At 39.7% G+C, this 27,589-nt stretch overlaps 1 protein-coding gene across 3 annotated transcripts in view; it reads left to right on the top strand.

The window, feature by feature from the left end:
• The window catches only part of CERS6 (ceramide synthase 6), a 122,898-nt gene extending 95,541 nt beyond the window's left edge, over positions 1-27,357 (top strand). Inside the window, exons 8-11 of one of the 3 annotated variants that reach the window (XM_026852849.1) lie at positions 1,686-1,792; positions 18,100-18,256; positions 19,273-19,296; positions 22,119-27,357. In XM_026852849.1, the coding sequence (XP_026708650.1) occupies positions 1,686-1,792; positions 18,100-18,256; positions 19,273-19,296; positions 22,119-22,280 (450 nt within the window). In that variant the 3' untranslated portion in view covers positions 22,281-27,357. Of the gene's footprint in view, positions 1-1,685; positions 1,793-18,099; positions 18,257-19,272; positions 19,301-22,118 lie in introns of all 3 variants that reach the window. The other 2 variants (XM_026852848.1, XM_026852850.1) reach the window with 2 other exon arrangements.
• The last annotated feature ends 232 nt before the right edge of the window (positions 27,358-27,589 follow it).

The following is a 27,589-nucleotide window of genomic DNA, read 5'->3' as shown; positions in this document are numbered from 1 at the left end:
CTTTCTTGGTAGTCCCTCCTATCAATATCATTTGTAGATTTGTTATTTGAGAACTGATGACTTAACAGCTGTACTGTTTTGAGAAATGGCATGATACTACTACAAGTTGCTATAGCAGTATCAGCTCCACAGACTATGAAAGCAGCTTTTTTAGACTACCACCATGGAGATACATCCAAAATTCCTATCTGAAATTTCAGTCATCTGAAAATCAAGGCATTAGTAACTTTTCTGTTTTGCATGTTAGCACCAAAGTGTTCTCTTTTCCTTAAGCCAGACTGTGACTACAGACTGCTAGGAAACTCATTTTTGTCCACTAGAATATAGGACTAATTTGGAAGGGTTATGTTTTCTTTGCAGCAGCGGTGGCTTTCCTCATGTTTTGTTGAGCTTCCTAGCTTGTTCTCTGTTAGTGAGGAATATCCTTTATATGCAGGTGCTGAGTGAAAACATTGCAGAAGTTAGGTAACATCCAAAAGTGCAGGTTGGATTTGGCACCCAGATTGTCTGAGGTTTGGTGTGTTCATGCCAAAAAAATCAGACAGAATGCAAGAGTGCTTCTCATTATTTTAGGTATTCTCTGGTTTGAATTCTGCATTCAGAATAGTACTCTGTATACATAGTTGTGGTAATTTTGCTCCCTCTTAGCCCTCTGGAAAGTCTGAACAAGAAAACATCTTCTCAGTATGGAAGTTGGATACAGGTCCCCTCAGAGGCAGGGCTTTAAAATTATTCCCAGTGACTTAAGTGGACACAAAATCAGGCTCTTCGCGTACTTCATTGTACAGTGACTCCCTGGATACATTTGCAGAAAGCATAAAGACAGACTGTCTCTGCCTTGAAGCAGATGTTTTAAAATCATGTGCTAATGCACATGAACATTGTGGATGCAGCATAGATGTCTTAAAACAATCTTGCGTGTACATGCTTTTTTTTTTCTGGGAGAAGAGGACAAAGAAACTTCAGGGAAGATCAGTGTTTTAATGTGCAGTTTGAGTGAAGAATAGTTAGTGACTTCTTCAATGAGTAGGAGTCAGAAGACTGCATGAAGACAAATGAGAGAAGCATGTAAAAATAGGCATAGGGCAACAAGTTGGAAAGCAAAAGTTGGAATGAGAGGCTTGGAAAAGATTTGAAGGGGAGGGGTGTAATCTTTGAGGTGGAGACTGTTCTGTATAGGGCAGGAAGGGAGAAGCTGTAGGAGAACATAGGACATGGGGCATAGTAGAGGATTTGGGACAAAGTTTATATGTAGCAAAGACTAGAAGGTCAGGGAGCATGGGGCAGGTAGAAGATGGATGGATGCTGAAAATGCAAGTGGATCATACTGGAAAGGTGAGAGACAGGTATGTAAAGAGACTGGGGACAAGGACAGCATTAACACAGTGGGGTTCAATAAAAGGTCTAGAAGAGTTTTGAGAATCTGAAATTGTAGGATTTCAAAAAAGAAATTGCATGGGGAAGGAAGAAATGAGAGATGTACTGTGGTTTTATTCAGTCTGGGTGTTTTCTAAGAAGACATTTTCCAGCTGCTTGGTGGAGAGGAGTTACGAGGTCACTGTGAGACGGCCCAATGAAAATGTTAGCAATTTCATAAAAATTTGATTTCTTCTTACAGCTTACACACAATACAAGAGAACTCAGTTATCCTCACAGAAGTAAACAGACATTTCTTTCTTTTACAGGCTGCCAAAATGGCAAACTATTGCAAGTGTCAAAAACTGAGTGACCTTCTGTTCCTTACATTTGCCATTGTCTTCATTGTCAGTAGGCTTGGCATATATCCCTTATGGTGAGTAAGCATATCGTTTTCCTCAAATGCTAAGCATCAAACAAGCTTGGAAATAACTATGTTGCAATTGAACATAATTTATTGACATTACTTTGTTTCCCAAAGCACCAAGGAGAGTTTCAGACATAACCAGGCTCTGAAATAGCCTATTTGCTAGAATCACATTGTGTTTACTGTGTGCTAGGCAAGAAACATAGGTGGCTTCTGCTGGTTTTAATGTAGAAGTGGGTTGGAAACCACATAACTTCAGGTTAGCAGTTGGTCGCCTCTGTTGGCGAGAAGTTAGAGGAGAAGTAAAATATTAGTCACCGAAGACACTGACCAGAAGCTAAGCTTGAAGCTAGGATCTTCTCATTAGCTTTCAGTGCACCCTTTATGAACATGTTCAGCTTAAAGAAAAACACAGTGAGATAAGGAAAGTCTGGCTTGCTGAAATCAGTGTAAGGATGTTATTGCCATGCAGATTGCAGTACTGCAGGCTACTCGTTTTCCTCCCCTCCTTTGAATTGGGGGTCCTAAGGAAGCTGTGTAATACATACATCTATACAGGCGTTACTGTAATCTCACTTCTCCCCAGATATAGGCAGCTGCTTGCATGTGCACATACTCTCTCTTCTAGGTACACACGTGCGCATGCACACAGGCAGGACACAGATGTTCAATTCTTTAGCTAGGGTCTTCAACATCCAGAAGGCAGCTGGCTAGGTAGGAAATACACTGATGTACTTCAGTGTAGAAACCTATTCAACTTTCTCTGTAACCTGTGCCTTATATATGAGGAGAGCTGGGAGAAGGTGTTGTCCTCACTCTTTTGTGTTCTGAATTCTTCCTTTCTCTTGCATGAACAGAACTAATGCAAATCTGTGAAAATCCCTGTGAAAGCAAGAGGAGCTCGTCATTGCGTCAGAAGATAACAGTGACAGTTTGGGTTTTGGGAAGCACCAAGAATGCCAGAAATGTTACCCTTTGCAGAGTTTTATTTAGAGAGATTACCAAGCTCCTTATTTAAGCATGCAGAGGATTTACGGATGCCAATATCAACCTCTCGACCACAGTTTCCTTTCAGATCCTCTATAGTGGTATCTCTTTGGGAATTGTTAATGCAAACAGGATAGACCAAGGTGCCCCTAAGGAGCTGTGTCATCAACTCTGCTTAACAGTCCAGTGTAGAAGTCTCATTTAGCATTTAATGACTGCAAAGATAATGTGATAATTAATGCCTGGTCCCTACTCTGCTGTGAGCTGGTGAAGGACCATGACAAAAGGAGCAAATGGATAGACACACACACTGTATGTTTGAAAATGCTTGTTATTTTTTCTAAGGAGCATTTATTTGTTTCTTAAACACCTTTGCTTCCCTTTCCTCAGTTCTTTCTTGAAGCTGACTTGGCCATTCACTGAATTACTATAAATGAAGTAAGCTAGTTTTTCTACTTGCATGATCTCAGATAGGAAAAATGGTGGCAGTCCTGTTCATAGGATTTCATCTGCCTGTTGCATTCTGGTTTATATTGAGAAATGGAGAGAGGACCCAATTCCATTAGTGCAGTTCTGCCACTAGACTGCTACAGGGAAAGCTCAGTCAGATGACAACTAGATGAGTTCACAAAGGGGAAGTTGTACTTGACTAACGTGATAACCTTCTATGGTGAAATGACTGGCTTGGTAGATGAGGAGAGAGCAATGGATATAGTCTGCCTTGACTTCAGTAAGGCTTTTGACACTGCTTCCCAGATCCTGAGAGAGAAGCTGATAACGTATGGGCTGGATGAGCAAACAGTGAATTGGATTGAAGACTGGCTGAGCTGGCAGACCCAGAGAGTGGTGATCAGTGGTCTGAACTCCAGATGGGGGCCAGTGTACCCTAGAGATCAGTACTGAGTCCAGTTCCATTCAACACCATTCTGATGATCTGGATGATGGGGCAGAGTGCACCCTCAGCACATTTGCTCACGTTCCAACCTGGGAGGAGCGGCGGATACACCACAGGGTTGTGCAGCCATCCAGAAAGAAGGAACCTCAACAGGCTGGAGAAATGGCCCCACAGGAACCTCAGGAACTTCAGCAAAGGGAAGTGCAAAGCCCCGCACCAGTGTATGCTGGGGGCTGACCGGCTGGAAAGCAGCTTTGCATAGAAGGAACTGGGTGTCCTGCTGGACACCAAGTTGAACATGAGCCAGCAATGTGCCCTTGCGGCAAAGAAGGCTAAGGGCATCCCGGACTGCATTAGGAGGGGTGTTATCAGCAGGTTGAGGAAGGTGATCCTTCCCCTCTACTCAGCACTGGTGAGGCCACACCTGCAGTAGTGTCTCCAGTTCTGGGCAGGAGAGATACCAGAGAGGTACAAAGCTACTGGAGACAGTCCAGCAAAGAATCACTAAGATTGATTAAGGGACTGGAGCACCTCTCACCTGAGGAAAGGCTGAGACAGGTGGGACTGTTTAGCATAGGAAATGGAATCAGGGTGGGTATTATCAATATATACAAATATATGAAGGGAAAGTGTAAAGAAGACTGAGCCAGGCTTTCAGTGGTGCCCAGTCCCGGGACCAGAGGCCATGAACACAAACTGAAACACAGGAGGTTCCATCTGAACCTAAGGAAACACTTTCTCACAGTGAGGATAACAGAGCACTGGCACAGTTGCCCAGCAAGGTTGTGGAGTCTCCATCCTTAGAGATACTCAAGAACTGTCTGAACATGGTCCTGGGCAGCCTGCTACAGTGTCCAGAGGTCCCTTCCAACCTTAGCCATTCTGTGATTCTGTGAGCTGCTTTATGTGTTTAGCTGTGGTTCCAGCATTTAAACTTCCCTCTATTATTTGAAATGGCAAAGAAAGCACTGCTGACTTGAAATTTTTTGTTCTTCAAAGACAAACTTTACCAGATCACTGCTATGTGCTTGCTTTGCTGAATAGTCAACAAAGAGAAGATTAATCTTGTCCAGAGTGCATGGTTTTGAAGGAGGTCATTAGTCTTCACACATTTAACTAGAAGCACCTGCCCAATATGCTTTTTTCTCTTGAGACATATGAAAATAGCAAGGTCCAGATTTTCCCATCCTTTACATCCTTACTATGGTAGTCAAGTTTTGGAATGTCCACACTTTTCAGCCTGAAGTGTTTTGAGACAACACTGTGTGTTTATAACTGGAACTGAAGCTCAGAAACCAGAGGTTCACATTGTCCCAGTGATTTCTGTGAAGTATTGCAGTCAAGTGTCAAACTGTGCAGGAAACCCTTGCAAGGACTAGGCAAATTATAAATTAAAGATTGACGCGGCTAGTAGGAATCAGACATCATAGAGCTGAAGTCTGTGTAAATGTTGCTAATACACACCTCATGCTCTCTGACTGTCAAGAGTCCCAAAAGAGATTACCAACACAGTGATAAGTTACCTAGCAAGTGTCAAAACTTGAGCCCTGCTTTACAGCTGTGGTAATTTGTGCCCTGTTATGGATGTGTCCTTTAATTCCTGTGTATGTTAGGTGACAGCAGCACTTCCATGCCACTTCAGGTTGAATGTTGTCTGAATCCTGTATTATAGAGTATCACTGGCCCAGTGAGCTGAAAGCAGGGTAAAAATCAAAGCCAGTAGACCTGGGAAAGAGGGAAAGGGAAGAGTTACACAATAGCTTCTGTTGTTGATGCTGACTCCCTTGATATGGAATATTGAGCTAATGAGGGCAGCAGGTTATAGCTGTGGGTGAGGTTTGCTGCTGGGATGGAAAATACCAGCATAGACTCATGAAGGCAGAGGGATTGTCTATTATGGGAATGCAGCAGTCAACAGTGTGCTGTGTGCTCCTGTGTCAAGATGGAGTGGTTACACTGTCAATCCCTCTGCCTCTCCTCTCCCTTAATCAGCAAAAGAACACGTTTATTTATTTGGAGATGCAAGTAGTTCAGTGTGGTGTATATGATATTTGATTTTTAAGATCATCCTATTTCCCGACCAAAGCATTCATGTACATACTCCTAATAGTTACCCCTACATACACCTATAATCACAGAGCCCGGAGACAGTTTTATAGTTCTTAACTGTACTGTGGGCATTGTGTGTGGGAGTCAGGGTTAGCAGAGATGAAGCATGGGACCTGTGAGCTTGTCTCTTCCAAATCCTTTTTCTCTATGAAACGGCAACTCTAAATCTTCACTCCCATTAGCTTGCATGTCAGCAAAGATGAGTCATTGGAGTGGCAGCAGGCCAGGAAGCATAGTTTTGCTCTTTGCTGAATATTCAAAATAGCAAAATTTGGTGCCTGATTAATATTACATAAATATGCAAATTTTTATAGCATAAAAACTGAGAGGTATAAAATTGGTGTGTGTGTGTAATGTAAAAGGAAGACTGTAATTTATAAGAAAACTTCCCCCACACATGAAGGTGAATACCCAAGACAGGCTTCCAGAGATGTTGCTTATGAAGCACTGGCATGCTGTTGTGCTCCAGCTTTGCACAAGTGCCATTTAATTTTGCATAAAGGTGCTAATAAAGAATTCAGCTGTTGTTTGAAGGTTGTTTAGCAGCAGGGCTAAGGCAAAAGAAACTGGCAATTAGGTATATATTTAGCAGTCTTTCTGCAGGCATCTGGAGTTCATTTCAGCAATAATTCAAAAACCCCAGGACACTTTCAGCCTCCTGCTGCTAAGTGAATGTAGGAGTAAAGCTGCTATTTTCACTGACAAGACATTTTGCTTGTGAAATTCTCCCACTTGCGCATAATCACTGTTCTAGCAAATTACAACACAAAACACAACTCTCCATGAGTCAGGGGGAACATGATGCCTTCTCAGGTGATACAGGAGTGTAGGGAGAATGGAAGCAATCTCAAACCAAAGAACTGATACAAATTATGTGAGCCCTTGGCTAATCAGACTGTGCAAAACAGTTACATCAAGCCTTTCTTTATTTCAGTAAGACTTGAAATTCCTCTTCCCCAGGCCTCAAGTGCTTGTTTTTGCTCTAGTTAATGGACATGGTCTTCTCTCTGTTGATAAAGGAATGGTTTGCTTTTTGCTTTTTTGTTTTGTTTTTCTTTCAATATCCATAAAGGAAACTCTGAGTGGTCATCATATTTATTAATAATTTTTTGAGGTGTGCAGAGGACAAACAGGCATTTTTCTATTCCAGGAGATGTGAGTGAAGAAGGTGTTGCACTACATTTTCCAGCCTTTTTGCATTGCCAGCTGCAGAGTTCATGTTGTGAGAACTGGGATACTCCCCAAGTCTGGGCTGTACAGGACACCCAAGACTGCTCACTTACTTTGCTTATTCTTCTGGAATACACACCTTTTTTTGACAGGGCATAGATCTCCTAATGCTGTGAAGAGTTTGGTATATGAAACTAGTTTCATGAAGTGACCTTTGAATCAGGGTATTTCCAGGAGCTTCAGTGGAAGGAGAGTAGTCAGCTTGGAGGGAGATACAAGGTTACTTAAACCTGTTTATCATCTTAATAAGGATAGCTTAAGGTAACTGCAGTTAAAGGTGTAATTTTTTTGTTTGAAAAGAGAAGGCTCCTAGGAAAGCTAGGGTGATATTTACCAGGTGAAGACACCAAGCTGGGTAAAATCTGTTTTTTTCAGGTTGCTATGTCTAGTACTAGTATGCAGTTGTTTTTCATTACTTTTGATTAATTTTATAATCAATTACATTGTATGAGAGGTAGAACACAGTGGGTTTCAGGGAAGTGTTGCTGACAAGTACTGCTGTCAAAAGGTGAGGAAGCAAGGAAACAGCGCTGGCATTCATGCAACCTGTGAGGTCTCAGCATGCACATATTACATATATGCACTGACAATTGTAAAACAGTGGCTTAACTGTACAAATGTAAATGAAAACCTGATTTAAGCTGACTATAAAGAACACAGGTCATGTTCTGCGTGTGCTGTCCCCCAGATTCTCCTGTAGTGCCTTCCAGTCCTTGTTCTCTTCAGACACTTGTCAGTGCCTGGACCACTGTACCATGTTAAAAAACTGTGAGGACAGTCAACCACTTTGGTTAGTTGGAAAGGTCTTCTTTAATGTCAGTACATATGTCTTAACTGAATCTTCCATTTATGAGTCTTTGTGGAAAGGTTCTGTCAAAAAAAAAAAGGCAAAAATAATTCTTATTGTTAAAACTCAAAGCTGTTTCAGGTGCATGTCTCCTCATCAGCTGCAATATATGTTACTAAATTGGATTTTTATGCCAACATATCCTATATAAGCATGGGTCTGCCAGTCCTCAGAAGAACAACTTCATTCCTTGTTATTCTTTCCCTTTTAAAGCTCATGAGAGTACATACAGTCTGTCTCATGGCTGATTTCTAATTGCCTTTTCATGGCAATGAGTATCTGCATGAACCCGGCAAGCATGGCGTGATCCTCATGGAATTAAAATTAACTTCTGTTCACTATGGTGTGCTGTAATGAACCCTGGTACTTATTACCAGTCTTTCTCTCATCTCTGCATGACTGGCTGAGTAGCTCTTCCTGAGTTTCACCACTGGTTGAACAATAGTGTGGGATATAGCCATGCTGTTAATGCATACACTGGGTCTCCAAATAGTCTTCCTATTGCCAGTTTACACTGTTCTCTCTCATTTTTTTTATTCTGGAATCAGCTCCTCTCTGGGCAGAATTGCAGCTTGAGTCATGAATAGGGTAGCGCAGAGCCCTCATGAATAGCAGCTGCTCCAAAAATTTGCTGAACCTCTTTTCCTAGCTTTGTTCTTTTTCTAGCTGATATTGACTAGTTTTGTGCAGCTCTTAGCATGCAGGGAAGTTGAGTTGTCATCTGGTTTTCCTTCCTGGTACATTTTCTCCTGTTTGGCTCTTGGAGCATGTGTATTGTGGGAAGGCAGCATGTGGACCCCAGCAGTCACTCTGCTTCATTCCTCTGAACATACTGGTAAAACAAAGCTCAAACCTACCCTTAAAAAGCATCCTACTACATTAAAGCAATACGTAGGCACTAGTTAAAGAAGGAATCTTGGTCAGTTACTTGGCATGGTAAGAATTTAGGTAGCCAGATAAATCCCAACTGCCAACACCTTGTCTGGACTCTGAATGAACAGTGTTCTGTGATGATTTTAGTTACTCTCACTGGATCCTGAAGGCAATGACAACATTTCTAGCCTGGCTAGTATTAAGTACAGAACTGGATTAACACCTCTGATTGTTCTAGAGTAAAATCACTTACTTTTTTTAAAGAAAATAAATTTCTTCTGACACGGTTTCAAGCTCATTTTGCTCAGAATATTGTCTAAACCAGAGTACAATATAAGTTGTTTGTGGGTTGCAGATACTGAAGGAATAAATTATGATTTTGATACTTGATTGCTGATGTTATTTATGCTGTCACTGAGTGGATGCTGTAGAAATAACAAAAATTACCCAATGTGCTTGTATTTCAGGCTGTTTGTAAGTTCAGCAGACAATTTATAACCCATCAGTTTATTGTGAACATTTAATAAAAAGGTTTTGGCAAGCTAACTACAGTACATTTGAAGGACTCATTGACTTCCATTTTTGGATTAAGAAGGTTTTATTAAGTAATTCTCCATAAATTTACTCAGATCTCTTGTCTTAGCTCTTTAGCAGAGCATATATAATATCATCCCATCTGCTTTTGATAAAACGTTACCTGATGTTGTCTTTTCTAATGCCTGGTTATTTTAGTTCCTCAAATTGTTTACAGTGCTTGTGAACTCAGGCCTCTGAGTGCTACATGAAGCAAAGCTGAAGTCTTTGCAGTGCCAGGTTAATACTGATCAAGCTATTTTCAGAGAAGCTATAAGAAATGAAAAGGTTACAGGTGTCATTCACCATTGTGGGTTTGCAGTGTAAATAACAAGAAGTGGCATTTGCTCAGTATTTTCGTTTTTAAGATTTTCATGTGATCACAACAGGAAAAAATTATATGACAAAGGATTTCATTGGACTTCCAAAGCTGATTCATATCCTCACTTTTAGTTTCTACAGACTGTACTCTGTGGCAGCAATAATGCTTTCTTGTTGTCAAGGATAGGCTGTTCTGTCAGTGTTCTAACTTTTCGCCTTTTATTATTAAATATATCCTTTCTAAAACTTATGCTCTGATTGAAAACAGGACAGAAACCTGTGCTGTGGCACGCACTTTGCTCAGAATTATTCTGCTGAGTGTGAATGTCTCAGGGGAAGGGAAGCAGCATTGGTGTTTTTCTTGTGGCCAGACATGTTAGCCACTTTTAAATAACCTCAGCAAGGCATGGTGACTTGACGGTATGGATGACCTGAAGAGGCTGAGCTGAGGGTTGCTTCCACCATGGTAGTCAGTTTCTCATGTTGTCAACTGAAGTTCTCCAAGTCTCCTCTGAAGTTGCATCACTTGCAGGAAGGAGGGGAGAAAAATAGAGGCTGACCATGGGAATTTGACGTTTGACTTTTTTTTTTTTCTAGAAGAGAGGAACATGCAGAAACTTTGCCTGGAAGTACATCTTTAAGTATTGCCCATTCTGTGAAGGAGTGAGCTGTGCTGATATGGTACTACCACAGACAGCCCATACAAGTGCTGACAATCTAGGTGGCTGCACAGTTGGAGCATGTGCAAACATTCTGCCTCTTCTCAACCCCTTTTCTCTTAGAGGCTGTGTCTGTAGCACTAGTGTTTGCTGTTAGTGAAGCATATTTTGTAGTGCTGCAGAGTTGATATAAAACCAAAACAATGCTATTGGTTCACTGCAAACTGCTGATATATGTGGAATGTAAAAATCATACCTGTACAAAAGCATGCGAGTATGATAGTTAACTAACCAGTTTGAAATAGTATGTGGCTTTTGAATGCCGTTATCAACAGCTGTGATGCAGCTCACGTCTCATTAATGCTCAGCTAGGAGGAGGTCATGGCTAAACACTTTGGAGATAAACCCAGCACCCATGTAAGTGAGCATGTTCTGTTGTTTTCATCAGTGTTGCATGACGGCAGAGTCTAACCCATTACAGGTATTAAAGTAGAGATTATTATTAGGAAAATTAGATTAAACTGAAAACTGTTTAAGGCTGATTTCCCAGAATTTGGTTTGGAGGAAATTCTTATGATGCTTGTGGGAGCAAAGGTACATTTGATTGGGTTTTTGGTGGTGGGTTTTTTCCCTCCCCATCCACATCGTCTGGCATTTCTTCCACAACTGGGCCATTAATACTTGAATCATTTCTTTGAAAAATGAGTCCTCGGCAGAGACTGTGCCACCAAACTTCCTTAAGCTGTGTGATTTTTATGGGTTTTAAAATTATTCCATTACTTTAGGACTATGTTCTCAGGACTAGACCAAAGTGTGGTACTCCTACTATTGATGGTATGTAAGCCCCTGAAAGACATTGGATACCTGGAAGAGAACTGGCTGCAGCTGTTCTGTGATGTTTTGTGGGCTTTTGAACTTGTTCTGTTTAGTTCCTGTGTTTACAGAAAGTTTGGGTGGTCTTTTTCCCCTAAAATGTCTACTGTGACATAGTTAAACACAAGATGGTATGAATATTCCTTGAGCAGAGGTACTGCACTTTTTGTCAACAGGAGGCATGGGGAAGGCTTCTTTGTTCCTTGATACTTTCTTTTGCAAAGATTGGAAACTGGCTTCCTATAGTTTACAAGAAATGCCTTTTCTATTTGGAGAATAACATGAACTTCAGAAAAATGGATCTTGATATGTATTTTGTTGCTCATATAAAAGTTCTGTGTGTGCCTGGAGAGTTTTGGATTTGGAAGTGTCATTCTTAGCAAAACGTAGTTTCTCTGTGCCAGTGTATTATGATCAGAAGCCTTTACACAAGCATTTTGCCAGAACACATTACTGATACAACATTTTGCTGAGTATAATTACATTCTGCTAGGAGATTTGAATTCTCTCCATATCCTAATGTCTATTGAAAGACTCTCCTGGGATTTGAGCTTGGATTGTGAAGGTGTCTCTGACTTTGTATTCTCAGTTTTTCTATCCACAAGAGTGGAAATACTATTATTCATATCAGTGGCTGCAAAATCAGTTAATGGGCAGTAACTATTGATGAGGAGGAGTTGAGTGAAGAGAAAAGCACAGCTGAACCCAGGATAGTGACAGCTTGATCAGAATGGTCTCTTCTACAGTACATCAAACATGAATAATTTCCTGCCTCTTCCATCATTTTAGTTAAGTAATTGGAAATCCTGTTGATCTATGCAGGGCTTAAAATAACAGTCTCAGTGGCAGTGCTGTGATTTTTGCAAAGAGGTATTGTTCATGATTAGTATTAGGACAAGAGCCACCCATCTCTGCAGCAATTGAGCTTGTATTAGCACCATGTCAGGAAATCCTGTGATGTTGGGCTAGTATGGGTGAGCAGAACTCCACGTGATGCTCAGCTCACTGATAAAATTGAAGTGTGTGGATTTAATGTTGTTCTGAATGCTGACTTAAGAGTTTATATCCCTTCTATTGCTGCATTTTTCAGAGAGATTTCATCAACTTACTGTCTAAAAGAAGAGGGTAAAGGGCATCACCGACCAAAAAATCTGAGTCTGAGATGCTGTTGAAAGATCATCTCTCTCTCACCTCATCCTTCCTTCCCTGATTCATTGATGCTATGTGAGTGACTGGTTCAGATGACTCTTCTCAGTTCACAGTGGGCCTCTGCTGCTCCCCTCATATTTGCCATGCACTGATTAGTAGCATAAATCCTACTCTGGGGGACTGAAAACCTAAGAGACAGCAGGATCTGAAAAGGGAAACCAGCTTGTTTTTCCACTCAGCAAGAACCAAGAACATCTGTTCGGAGCAGAACAGTGATACAGACACAGCAGCTGGCCGAGCTGAAACTCAAAGAGGAACAAGTTGGCAGCACAGCCCTTTATGTACTGGATTGGCTATAATTAAATATTTAGCTGTGCTGGAGCTTGAGGGCTCCAGGACATGCAAGTGGTGTCGACAAAAGTGTCTTCAATTTAACGACTATTTTGCATATCATTTCATACCCTTCTCAGGTAAAAAGTTGAGTAACTCATCTGAAGTCTCTCATGCAGAAACATATGTGCGTCAGGTCACTTGTGTAAAGTTAGCTTAGCTTTGTCATGATAAATTGGACAAGCTGGGATATGAAGTTGTATTAGATTTCAGTCAAGGTCTAAATCCCAGAGATAAATCTTGACTACTGATGATATGTAGCCGATTTATCATCCTGTGGCTGATCAGCATATACACATACATGTACTTTCACACTCCACTGCATCTTCATTTATCTGTGAATCTCAGTGATAATTTTTTTATCTGTCAGTTTTATGGCATAATTTAAGCAAATAGTCCATGGTGTTTTATAAACAAACTAATGAATTAATTCTCCCAGCATCTTTATGTGGCAGACAAGGTGTACCAACACCTTGTGCCTATCTTAAATAAAAAGTAAATTATGTAAAGAAATTTGAACAAATTTTTGATCATATAATAAGTTAATAGAATCAAAAAAGCAGAAACTTTGAACCATTGCTGGTAGTAGTATTGTCGGATTACTTGCACTAAATAAGATCTGAATTTCATTAATGCCCAACTAGGTGTAATTATCTGTTAGCTCTGTAATGAATGCAGTATTGAAGGATGTCCCAGGGCAGCTGGCTATGGTGCAACATAGAATACTGTTGTCTAATACACACTTTGTAAAGGAGATAAAGACATTTATTCTGAATTATTTAGACAAGCTGGTACCATGTTTTGCTGTCCTTGGCTATACTTTGAAACTTCTGGCTATTACACTGTAGTAACAACATGCCTTTCATTCATCATGTTGTACACACAGTATGTTAGTCACTGGACAATGATGCAAAAGTTAAGGCAACTTGAAGTAGCACTCATTTCAGCTGCACAGTTTCTGCTCCCATTGGATGTGATAATAGTGCCCATTACCCTGCTGTGCTTCATTCTGCAGAGTTTATCATTAATTTCCTGCCTGTCTAGAAGAATGTCTACACTTTACACATGGCCTTCTTTCTCACCTCCTTTCATTGATCTCAGGATCCTTTCAGAAGCAAACACAGCACATTTTTGCCAGTTCTCAGACAAATGTAAATAGACATTTTACTATTCCACCCATCCCGCTCTTTCTTTATCTCTCTTCTCCCTTTTCTCCTTCCATCCCTGGTGGAAGACAAGTGATCAACTTGCTAAGACTTAGTAACTGTTATCCAAGAGCCTGGACTCGTTCCCGCTAAATTGAGGGGAGGGAGTGTAATCTTATCTGGGTCAGTGTATGTGCCTGTTGCTGACAGCCTCCCAAGTACTGCTTCATTGGCTAGAGAGCTGGACAATAGAGGAAAAAACCTGTATTAGTGTTGATATGATGCAACTGATTGTTTAGTAGTTGTTGAAAATGTATTATTTTTATTTTAAGTGCTCAACCAGTGCAGTAGTACAGTAAGTACAGAATTACCTCTACCAGTGGCTCAGATATTGTGGCAGCATTCCTGAAAGTCTACCGCAGATTTCTCTAAGAGTGGATTGGCTCTTAAGTGGTGAATTTGTTTTTATTTGCCTTTATCAGTCACATTATTTAATTCAAGATGCTAAACAGAGAGCTTCACACTGCCTGGTGCACAACCCTGCTTGGAATGCATTTGAGAGAAGAATCCCTTCCATGAGATTACATTGTTTTGTCCGGCTATCAAAATCTTTCAGGGCCTCAGAAAAATTGCTACAGTCCGGAACCTGTTTTCAAAAACAGAAGCTAACATTTTGTTTCAAATTGCAGTGACATGAGAAATGCTGTCCAAAGTTTTCAGAGAGGTAGAGCACTTACAGCTTAAAGTAGTTTCTCCTTGTGAGATCAAGGCCAGCTCTTTCAAGTCAGATAGCCAAGAATCAAAGTTTCCACCATTCACTATGAAAAGTTGGGATTTAACCACCAGAAAGCTTTGAAAAATTCCAGCAAGCATGTTTGCAGATTTAAGTGCCGGAATGCCTTTTTGAGTATTTGAACCTAAGATATATTTCATATGTATCCTATAGGCACTTTCTTCTTCATGTAACCCATTCTCATGCTGCTTTTTCCAGTCCCTGTTCCTTGTGTAGTTGGTTAAAATCCTTCTATTTAATCCTTTCAGCAGTAGAAATGGTGGAGAGTTGGCTTCACTCTCTCCCTTCCTCAGTGTCTGCAAGTAGAATTTGTATTCTGCCCACTAACTCTTTTATGATTCCCTCCTCCCCCATTTTAGACTTTTGACATGAAATAATTGATATATTCTGAGAAAGTTTATTTGCTTTCCTCCATTTTTTCTGTAGTTTTCTGTATTTTTCATTCAGCTTCTGCTCAGCCCTATGTGCTTAGGCATAGCCGTAGCTTCAACTGCACACCTAGCCTGCACGTCAGGTCGCTGACCCCTCTTAGCATTGCTGAGCAATTAGTGAGATCCTTTATGCAGCTTTAATGGACTGTTCCAGTCCTGTCCTCAGTTAGCCAGACACAGCAGGTTAGAAAGAAGTCTGCTTTTTCAATGAAGGCTTATTTCCTATATCTAATACTCAGTGGATGACTCATTTGCACGGCGAAACTGCTTTTGGAACCAGAAGCACTCTTTTTGGCCTTGCCGTCTTTCTGATATTTTGGGCTTCTGCAAGAATGGAACATCTGCATCTCTAATGCTGCTTTTTTGACTTGATCTCTCCTGTGGAAATCCCCAGAGGTGAATTTGGTGCAGTGAATGAAAATATAAACAGAAACCTGTAGAAACTGCATTTACAATTCTGGAGCGTGTAAAAGTACAGAAATTAAAAAAAGGCAGTTGGATGTAAACAATGGTAGCTTTACATCTAGGAGTTGTTGATTTCAAATTTGAATTTGATATAGTGGTTAGAATGGAAATAACTACTGGTGAAGTAAACCAGTGCTGACTATATCTGTGTTTTGATATGCATGAGAGCATCTCCTTGAATTATACAATAGAGTATGGCTGTGCCATGTAGCTAAAGCTGAGACTGAAGAGTTTTAGCTGACAGAAGCAATAATATGACAGGGTTTTTGCAAACTGGAGAACAGTTTCTTTTTCTGATGTTCACTCCGTAAACAGAAGACAGTGCAAAACCACAGCTGTATAATAAAGTTATAAAACATCCACTTCTGAATAAATTATGAAGCAAATATGCTGTTTAGTGTAAGAAGGCAAAAATAAAAGGGTAGAAAATTTATTATGAAGTTCCCTGCAGAATTAAGACCAGTGTATTAGAAATCACTAGTTGATTTTTGACCAATGCTGTTTAAACACATAAATCATTAACACTAAATGTTGTATTCTGGGTTTGCTGACTATATATCCTTTTTATTAATACTGTTTGAGCTGATTTTTATGTTGCTGGAAAAGATTGATGTGATGCTGGAAAGGCAAATGTGATTGCTGAGCTGAGCCCACTATCTCATTAACTTTCCAAATGAGAACTTGTGCTGTTCTGAAGCTCTTACAGGACCTCAGTTGTCTCCTGCCTTCAGACAAAACTGTTACAGTCCGAGCTGTGCAGTCCTTTGCTTGATTAAATGTGCCATCTAGTGGCTAGCGGGTGGTAGTTAATTTAAAATTAGAAAAATAACAAGGCAAATGCACTCTTCAATGATTCTTTTACACCAGCAGGGAAAATGAGTGGACGTTGACAAATCCTTATATGGCTTTTTTTCTCCCCCTAATTAGCAAGCATTCATAGACCATTATTTGTTTCCAGAAATTCCGTTGTTTCTACTGTCTGTTGTCCACTCTCTGCTCTCAGGGTGTTTGCTGAAAATAGTCTGGTATGGCAGAGTATTTGGGCAGAATAATTAGTACTGTATTCACTTCAGAATTCATATTGTAGCATCATTGTTACTGCCTCCATCTGTAATGTTGATTCTCAAAAATTTGATTCAAATGTCTAGAAGTGCCCAAATTTCATAGAATTGTAGAATTATCGAATGGTTTGGGTTGGAAGGAACCTTTAAAAGTCATCTAGTCCAACCCCCCATGCAATGAGCAGGGACATCTTCAACTATATTGGGTTGCTCAGACCCCATCCATCTTGACCTTGAATGTTTCCAGAAATGTAGCATCTACCACCTCTCTGGGCAACCTGTTCCAGTGTTTCACCTCCCTCATTGTAAAAACTTTTCTTCCTTAACATCTAGTCTAAATCTACCCTCTTCTAGTTTAAAACGATTAGCCCTTGTCCTATTACAACAGGCCCTGTTTAAAAGTTTGTTCCCATCTTTCTTACAAGCCCCTTTTAAGTATTGAAAGGCTGCAATAAGGTCTCCCAGCCCTTGCCACCCCTAAGTATCCCTGTGGTCCACCTGTCCTTTATGTAACTGCTAAACCTTACTCTTGGTTGTACGTAAGTGGTGTGCGAATTCGATTTTGTGCAAAAAGTGACCACTGGAGCTACCCAGTCCCTTAGCGGTTAGTGCCGGCACCCAGGATGTTTGAGACCCAGGGTTAAACATCTTGACTGTTTTATTTTGACTTTGGATTCCTACTGGTCCTGAGGTTTCCACTAAATAAGAGTTTATGTTGGGACACTCAGCCAAAGCCCACCCCCATTCTTAGAAAATCCAGTAAGAGGCTGAATCCTGCCACACACGAGCCGTTGTTTTACATTCTGCTGAAGTCTCACTTTAATTGAACGGTCTCAGACTCTTTACAGTTCCACATAGTACATCACTCGTGTTGCTCATACCAAGAGAGCAAAGACATCCATACCTGTGTACACTGAAACAAACCCTTTGGCTTTGAGAGAGAGGGCCTCAGGTGGGAGTGCCTAGGGAATGTTGCCTGGCTCTCGGTACAGGTCTGTCTCCTGTAACATGGGAGAGACTGCAGCTCACTGTCACAGCATGGGAGCATGATTTGAAGAACATACTGCGTTGCACTGTAGTATAACGGTCCTCATACATGCTCCTACCCTATGCTAATACAGAGGCACCAAACCCCTGCCAGAGGCAGTTGACGTGGAAAAGCTTTATTTAAGAAAATTGAGTAAAGTAATCTTTGTTACTAATCAGGGAAGGAGCTATCTGAGACAATCAACACCTGTCAGCTTTATAAAAGAAGAGAAGAAATGAATACTGAGGATCTTTATTTTCTGTATGTGGTGTTTGCAAAATGAAGTTAAACACTGAGAGCAACATTTTGATGTTGTTTCTCTCTGGAGACACCTGTGTGATTCAGTCCAAGTCACTATTACTCTGAGAACTGATTATCTGGGTGGATCCCATCTAATCAAGTACTTGTCATCTTGATTTAAAAAGGGCTTCTTTTAGATTGTTGGCTTAAGGGAAGTGTTACTATTTTTCTGTCCCTTTCTCTTCTAGGATATTAAACACAACATTGTTTGAACTGTATGAAGCTCTGGGCAATTTTCCTGCCTTGTGGGTCTTCAACATGCTGCTTGTGATTCTTCAAATTCTGCACTGTTTTTGGTCTTACCTAATCATAAAGGCAGCCTACAAAGCTATTTCAAAGGGCAAGGTAAGACAGCATGCTTCTGTTTAGGATTTTAACTTTTTCAGTGTCAATACAGGGTCACTGACTTTTTGGTTACTTTTTCTTTCTAATCCATAACACATTACTGAAGACACATGTTTTATGTAAACTCTTATTTCCTTTCATGTAGACTTTTTTTCACTCCTCCTAACAAATGTCACATAAATTAATATACTCTTTATAGTGGTTGTAATTATATGTGCTTCCACACTTCTTTTTTTATAATCTGTTATGCTGAACCAAACTGCATTAGGGTATTTGGATTTAAAAAAACCAACAGGCAAACTGCTTTCTTGGGGCTGCCAGTTCTGGTTTTCTTCTTTATAGTAGTTGTTAGCAAAGTGTTCATTTCCCAGCTGGTAGTGATTGCAATAATAATACAAATTGAAATTCTGCTGCCTCTGCTAGTGGCAAAGTTACAAATCACAGCCTCTTTTGCGTTTTGGTATTAATGAGGTTCTGCAAAGGTCTATGTACTTTCTCCCTAGGATTCCCACAGCAAAACCAGTTGGGATAAAATGTAGTGTCTTGCTGCCATTGTTACATTTGACAGGAAGATATAATTCACAGAAATGCTAGCCCCATTGCACTTGCCATGCAGATACAGCACTCAAATTTAAGTGACAGAACTAACACTTACAGATCATGTAAGGTACAGGGAGGGCATTTTGCCCTTCAAGAGTAGAGCGCATAAGTAGATGTTTTAGACATGTGACCACTCCCAAAGTGAATGGGATTGTTCTGCAGAAAACGGCTTTCTATGAATGTACTGGAGAGCTCAGCCTTGCACTGAATGGAGCCCAGAATCTGCCACTTGCTCTGTATGAAAGACAGTGCATTCATGAACTGTATTTTGCCTGGAAGCCACACTTCAGTCTCCTCTGCTTTTAGCGATTATTAGCCTTAGCTGTCCTGTCTGAATTACACCAGTGACTTCAAAGAGTGCTTCATACTCTCTCTTACTCTGCTTGTTTATCCTTTCCCTTGTGCTGTGCTGGAAGGCTGGGAAGTGGAACCCCTTGCATGTAAGTTTCTTTAAATTTACTGTGCAAAAGATTTATTCTGTGCAATACTGGTGTTTGTGGGTTGGGTTTTTTTAATTGTAATTTCTGCTTGGTATTTTTATCCATTGTTTGTGTTTATATATTTAAATTAAGGCTATCTTTAAAGGCTGTTTTTACTTCTTGCCTATGTTTTGCCTAACGCCACTCAAACCCACTTCTATCTGTAGTATAAGGGTACCATTATGTTACAACCTTTTTTACACATATCAGTAGGATAAGCAGCTGCTCTGTCACCATTCAGGAAGCAGACTTGAGAGCATAAGTCCTTTGCCTTCTAGTTCAAACAATTGCACAAGAGGAAAATTAGATTGTACGAGAGTAGGGTTAGACACTCGCAGTAAGACAGTGACCAGGTTAGAGATGCATGTGTGACATACACAGAGGATGCTTCTTCCTCCAGATCTGAACTTACCTTTTCACTTGCAACCCTGTTCTTTTCGTTTCTACAGTAAAATAAGCAGTTTTTTACAGCACATTACAGATATCTTACAGTAGATCTTCATCCTTCATTCCTGTTTTGTTTTTGTATTACTAGTATTCACCTTTGGAACAGCTCAGCTGATAAAGCAATTTATTATCCTTAAATTTGTAACTAATCGTGATCATCTATTTCTTACTCACTGTTATGCTTACAAATTTTATAAAGCTACATATGTATTTTCTAGACTCCTTCTGTAGAAATTACTCCAGTGGGTTATTTTGAGGATAAACAAAGAGAACTAAGTACTGCAAGGAGTGTTGCATTTATATCAGGTTTTAAGTGCAAAGACCCTGGTATGTTGCTGCATTTTAAAAATAGAGTAGATCACATGTTTAACAGAAGTGGCTGTAGCATAGAATCTTCTGTTGATTGGCTTTGGGGCAGGACCCTAGCAGAAGAATTGGCAGTGAATCTAAATATATTAAGAGCATTTAAGATGACGCAGAATTTTTCAATCATCTGGTCTGCCCTCGAGTTGATCACAGGCACTCAGTACGCTGTGCTGGGCCCATTCTCTTCTGTCTGATAAAAAGTATTTCTGTACCCACAACAGCTTTAATATAGAAGTCCCTTTATATAAAAGAGACGGAATCAAATTTCTCAGCTCAGCTGAAGTCCAGTTTTATGGGTGTCAGAACTACAGGCTTGCTAGACATTGACATTAAAAATTTTACTTATTAGAAGGTATATGGAACTGTGTGTTTCTTTTTTTCTCTGTTCCCAAGCAGAATAGTGTCACTCAGGTGTTATGGTATTACAAGGATGGTGGCAACGCTGGGAGCCCCAGAGGCAAATGGCTGTTTCTGAGGCAAGAGAGAGAGCAGAATTGTCATGAGGGCTTTCTGGAGTAGGGGAGGATTACTATAAGTAAAAAATTATATGCAGTGGCCCTGTTCTTTTGATTGTTTTGATTTCTTTGGGAATAAGACTTGCCATGTGTTTTGCCCCCTTTATGTCCATTCGCTAAAGTCAATTGTAATAACCCAATGTAGCAACCAGAACAGCGTGGATAGATTCTGAATAAATGAGGAGGCTCAGCTATATGAAGAGGAGTAGAAGCAGGCATGGAAAGCTGCATCTTTAAAGCTGTGTTCAGACCTCTTTCCTTTGATGCTTTTTTTTAACTTCATCTGATGCATTCTTACCAGTTTTGGAGATTTTCAAGATCAGACTGGGTAGACCTCTGGGTGATGTTACCTGACTCCACAGCTGACCCTACTTTGAGCAGGAGGTTGGGCACAGACTTCTTGAGGTCTCTTTTGACCTGAAGAGTTATCCTGTGATCCTACATGGCAGGCAGAGCCTTTTCTTTGCAGGATTTTCTTTTCTGTTGCCCTTGTTTGTTCTCCTTAACCTGCCTGTTGTTGGCTTCCTCATGTTTTCACTTGTTTTGGGTGCACTTGACTAAGTGGGGTGAAACAAAGTCACCTCAGGGATTCTGAAGGGACTCATCTCTCAGATTTAGTGATCTTCCTCTATGACTTTCAAAGAGCTCTATAAAGGAGGAGAGCAGACTCCTTAACCTAAGGAACAGCATTCACACAGTAAATGGATATAAATTGTCCGGAAAGAAGTCAGCTGGAAATTAGCAGGAAATTTCTAGCAGTTAAGGTCAGTCTGTTTCTGAAACAGCTTTCCAGTGGCATGATGGGGCAGACGGTTGAACTTCTCAAGTACATTTGTGGTTCTGGTGATAGATAAAGTGGACTATGTCCACAGTTTCCAAGCCCCATTCTCAACATTTGTCTGAAGCCAGAGACTAGAGTTACCTGGTGCAGTGAATTATGTTTCAGCCAGTACTCCTGTCTCCTACTGTCAGCCCATGTCACTGTTTCCTGGAGCCATGAGGCCTCTAGAGAATGAGCTGAAAGGGGAGGAAGTTGGGTTGAATATTTTGTACACTCAGGTCAAAGAGAAACACCCCAAAGGAAGCACAGGAAGTAAAGTTGTGGTAGGAAGGCAGAGGGACTTTGGGCTAGGTTGAACTTGGGAGCTTGGATTGTTGGTTACTTTAGTCTGTGCACAACCCTTTGCCTTGAGCACTGTGCACTCACTTGGATATACTACCTTCAGTGTGCCCGTGTGAAGTTTTCACGCTGCCTTTGCACATGGTATATGTGTGTACAGTCATCCGTGTCTGAGGTGAGTCTAGGCAGGCAATGGCAGAGAAGTGCATCAGAGCTGAGATTGCCTTCAAAGCTCAAATTGAAAAATGTTGGAATTCTCTGATTCCCTTGAACCAAAAAGGCTCAGCTGTTTCCTTACAATCACCTACTACTTGCTTTGTTTTCAAATTCTACAGGTAGCAAAGGATGACCGAAGTGACATTGAGTCAAGCTCAGATGAGGAAGAGACAGTACCTCGTTCAAAGACCTTGCACAGCACTATCACCACTAATGGGACCAGTGGTGCCAATGGGACAAATGGGTATCTTACTGGTGGCACTTGCTCAGAGGAGCATTAATCCTTGAGTTCAATCATGAGACATGAACAGAATGAACTGTTTGCTACTGGAAGTAAATTATAAATTGTGAATGCAGTTTCTTCATATATCTCGGCATCAGAAAAAAATTAGGAGTATCAAAGCATTCTGATAGCGCACTGCCATATTTCCTGTTTGTGAATGAAGACAACACACCATTCTGTATACGTAGGCATGCTGTATGTGTATGTAACTGACACAATGGGAGCAGTATTTTCACTTGTACTGTCTTTGAAATATTATTTATTTTGTATTCTTTTGGGAACTTCTGGACAAAAGGGAATATCTATTCTCAAACTTTATCTCTTGGGATTCTCAGTGGTGGAGAGCATCATGCTCAGATCTCTTCTGTCTATCCCTGTTGCTTTTGCTGAGTCTGATATAAATAATAGTTGCCTGATTTGTTACTTCCAGTAAAATAGAGCATAGCTTTATAGATTCTAGATCTGCTTCAGATATTTTTGCAATCTTTGTGTTTTAAAGTGCTGGTTTTAAAATTGACTTATCAAATCACAACGGCCGTTCCTCCAACATAAAGTTTTAAAACACTGGATTGATATTTTAAATAGTAGGTAATGTGGTCAATTAGCAATTCAGGGAAAAAATGTGGTAATTTTGGGATATTATTTTAGCATAATTTAAAATACAATTTGGTGGTTAATTGCATTAGAAGTAGACTTGATTTTTTGTGCAAATACCCAAAAGCATTGATGTCAACAGTTAGGATAAACTCATTCTCGCTTTTTTTTGCCTTGCAATTTTTGACCTCTACAGCTTTTAGCTTTTTGCAGAGATTCCATGTTGAAAGGTGTTTGTTCAAGTGCACCATTGTGATCCAGACCTCACTCCTGAAACTGTTCTTGCACATTCAGATGGATGAGAGCAGGCGTCTAATGGAAAAAAGAGCAGATGAAAAGTTCATTGCTTCCTCATACAAGGTTCAGTCTAGGTATCATTCTTATAATTGTTGCCACTTTCTTGGTAGGGTGAAAAGAGACAAGGCAGAATGTCATACATTAATACAAGTAGTTTATTTTAAATGCATGAAAACTTGAGCAAAATTCAGTTAACATAATTCACAGAAAACTTTGAAGGCTCAGCAGTATTTCATGACTTCTACAAATAAAATAAAGGGTGTCTAAAATAATTTTGCACTCCTTTTTCATTCGAGATTTACAAACTGTGTCTCAAAGAAGACAAAGTAACACCCAAATTAAACATCTTTTTCAGCATTATATACACACTTCTTCCAGTCTCTTGGTCAAAGTCTGATGTAGGATGCTAAGGATCATACAGCTCTTGAAGGAAACTTTTCTGTGATTTGTGAAGGCAGTGCCAAAAGTAGGCGAGGTTCTTGGGTAACAGACTCTATGCAACCTACTGTTCAACAGTATTGTGTATGTGCACACAGAACCAATGTGCTTATAGACCAAAGAGTTATATATATATATTTAAAAAAAAAAAAAAAGTTTTTTAAAAAAAGGAAGGAACAAACCAGGAAAAAAAATGTTAACAGTGTGTCTTCTATATTCAAAGGGATTGGAGTGCTGTGTTCAGCTGGAACGCTAAGCCAGGAAATCTTTGATTCCTTCCACCTATGCAAATAGCAAAATAGAGATCATTTCCAATGCCATAAAACATGTTTAAAGGCTATATTTTATACAGATTCCATTGAAAAAAGTTGTGCTGCAGCTTCTTTCTTTTGAAAAACTGAGATTTGTCTCATTCTACTCATCACTCTTGAAAACTTCTGAAACCTTTATTATCCATAGGGACCCTTGTGTGTTAGCAAAAACTGTACTAAAAGTAAGGGCAGAATGGCATTAATGAAAATAGTACCTTCACTTAGTACACAATAAAGAAAACTGAAAAACTGTAAATTGTGGAAAAAGTGCTGTCAGTTTTACTACCCACAGAGCATCTTTTGAAAAAGCCAGGTAACCTTGTGATTCAGCAGCTGCATAGCTTATAGTTCCATGAGTATATCTGATGGAGCAAGGGAGTCTTATTTAAATCTCCCCCTAAAGTTTCTCTGACTCTTAATTTTTCTCATCTGTCTCCTGTGCCCCTGATTTCATACTTATCTGCAGAGCAGGTTACACATGTGAAAATATGCTTATTGCAGCAGAAAGTATCCCATCCACAGTATTTGAAGAGGCAGTTGTTTAATTATTACTGTCAAGATGATACAAAGATTTAAAAAAAAAACACTATTGTGGTATATATTGAATGAACATTATCATTTTTGACATCTGACCTGCTAAGATGGTAATTGAGAATAGCAGTTTAAACACACCTTTTTTGTGATGTAAATTACTGCCTCCACTGGACCATTTCCCTCTGCAAAGATGGTTACAAAAATGGCATTCTGACAAAATATTTTGTCTTACATGGGGACAGAACACTGCTCTGAAGTATCAACACACACAACTTCGACAACATACAATAGTACTGTAAGGTTGTTGATACCAGGACAGAGAGCAGTTCCCAATAACTGTCCCTGCAAAAGAGGCAGGAGACCTCTGGTCCCTGTTGGTCCTCCCCACCTGTGCTCTATAGTGTTGATTCCGATGTACAGTCAAGGTTACAGCCCTTGAGATGATTTACCATTGCTGGCTATGTGTGCTCTTAGTGTTAAATAATGCAACTTGTATCGAAACTCTTTGAGGTTTAAGTTCAGTTGCACCTATGATGCACTAAAGCATGTACACAGTTACCATGGTTCAGCTGACTCCCAGTGACATACATACCTCCTATAAACCTGGCTTTTTCGAGTCCATTCTTAGCAGTCTAGAATAAACTTAATACAGATATGTCTGGAAAATAGGTGAGCTGAGAGAATCAAGTAACATGTTTGGTGAAATGGGATAAGAGCAAAGAAGCATTGAAAACTTCACTAAACTTTGCTAAACAGTTACTAAACTTTCAAGCTAAAGTTTTTTAATGGAAATTAAAAATTCACACATTTTTTTTGTCTTTAGTGGGAAGGACCAAGTGTTTTAGAGATCATACGTGACTGTGTTTCGATTCCTTACTTTAACCAATGGATTTGGCTTCATCTTCCACTCTGAAGAATGTCATGCAATTATTTCCTTTTTCATTTAAATTTGTTTGCTTCTCTGCTGAAGAGCTTTGCAAGGTGCATTTGGAGGCCATCAAGTATTTAGTGTATAATTGCATATATTCCAGGAACTTGAAATTATTCACATGGCTCGTGGTAAATGCGAGATCTTAAAAGGTTCTGTATATTCATAACTTTTGTAGAATTGTCATTTTAGTCATTTTAGAAATGAGGCTTTGTACTCTATAACCTATTTGTCTTCAACTTCTATACTCCCTTTTTATAGTACACTACATGACACAGTGGTTGAGATGTTGAAGTAGAAAAATGAGGAAATGATATGTAGAGTTTATTAGTAAATAGTAAGAATTTGTCTTCCCTCCCAAGCCAGCCCAGAATATAGTAAAATAAGATTCAGGTCTCCCTTTGTTTACTGTTTCCCATATTGGCATATTTTGTATCAAAAAAACATTTTTTTCATTAAAAAAATTAAAACCAAACATTGCAGAAAATGGTAGAAATATCTGATCAAAACAGCAAGGGTGGATGTTGGAATCTTTTGGATCTTATCAATGTTCAATAGTGCTAGTTCTAAAATACCAAAGTGTCCCATGTTGTTTCCTTGTTGCCATTTTGTAGTTTTTTCTATGTCTTATTTATTTAATGATTCCGTCAGGATTGGAACAGGTGTCACAGCGTCATATGCTCCTGTCTCAGCCTGTGACCATTCTGTGTGATTGCCAATGTCAAATCCTTTTTCTGAGACTCAAGTACATGCACTAAAGTGTGGCTTACAGTGAAGTGATTCTTGTCTTAAATCTGTATCTATTTCAGGTGAAATCACTTTCTGGTTCTGAACAGGACATGACGGCAAAAGCCGTTACCCTGCAGCAACCGTCAATGATGATCAACACTGGTTGATTTAGACACTGCACATGTTTTATTCAGAGTATTCTAGTAGGAAACCTAATGCCTGTTTCATTCACTGTCTCATTACTGCAGCCTTCTGTATCTCAGAGAAATAGGGGCTACCATTGGTTTTCTACAGTTGATGCTTTCGTATTTTTTTAATCTCTTTGCTACAACTCATTTTTGTATGTCTTCTATTGTCTACTTCTTGTGACATTTGTGTGAGAGGAGCTATCGAATACTTTTTACCCTTCCTATAATGTAGACCCTATTGGGCCTAATTTCAGTGTTCTGCAAACTACAGTTGCCTTTAAACCATAAAGCAAAACCAGTTTGTATTACTTGTTTTGACTGGTTTTGATTTGGAACAGGGACCCAATGGGAACTTCAGTAAGACAACCTTATTCTTTTTAATTTTCTTTTCAAAAAGCACTAATGAAAGTTTGGAAAAGTGGCATACGTGTGTAACCTTTAAATTGTAAAGATTTCTGATCGTAGTTGCAATGAAAACACAGTGTTTGAGTGTGTCTGTACAAAATTCTCAGTCTTTAAAATTTCTTTCAATTAAAAAACTCAAGGAAATACTATGAAATGATGTTTTGGAGCCATGTTAATGATCACATGTTGGACAAGAATGATTCTTACATGACCTAAAATGATCTGTGCAACAAAACACATTTTCTTGCTTCTGTTGAGCTTCAGCTTCTTGCAGTCCTGGGATTAACTTTTATACACAAGCTCTCATGCTGTACTGTACATGTTGAGTGCCTGTTGCAAGTCAGGGTGAGGCAGATGACACTATTTTCCCTGTGTTTTCATGACAATCCTGTGCTTGAGCAACTCTTTCAGAAATGCAGTGACGTGTAGGAACTCCACTGTCCCAGACACAGTGATGTGCTAGCTAGAAGTCCTTTCATGTATAGCTGTTGTGTAGAAATTTGGGAGTTACTTTGTGTTTAACTCAGTTGGTTTGGGTTTTTTTTAATATGGAAAATAATTATTCCTCATAAAATCTCTGGAACCAGTCAGTATTGTGGGCTATTTTAATTTGGAGACACTTTCATAATAAACATAAGTATTAGGAACATAGTGTTGTTTTTCTTCTCTTTTCTGTGAAATGCAATGTTTTCCTTTGTTTTAGCTCAAAGATTGTTGTCCATGCTGCAGGCTCCAGCACTTTCAGAGCAGATCCATGTATGTCTTTGCTGAGCTCATCACTGTGGCATTTTATGTTATTTTTCATATGAAATGTTTGTAACAGTAAGTGTTAGGAGGACAGGTTCTCTCTATAGAAATTAAAATATTTTTATTTAAATTAAAT

Source organism: Athene cunicularia (genome assembly GCF_003259725.1).
Source record: "Athene cunicularia isolate RWA chromosome 7 unlocalized genomic scaffold, athCun1 chr7_part1, whole genome shotgun sequence".
NCBI lineage: Eukaryota > Metazoa > Chordata > Aves > Strigiformes > Strigidae > Athene > Athene cunicularia.
Note: the sequence above shows the minus strand (reverse complement) of the source record. Positions and strands in the feature narration are given on the sequence as shown.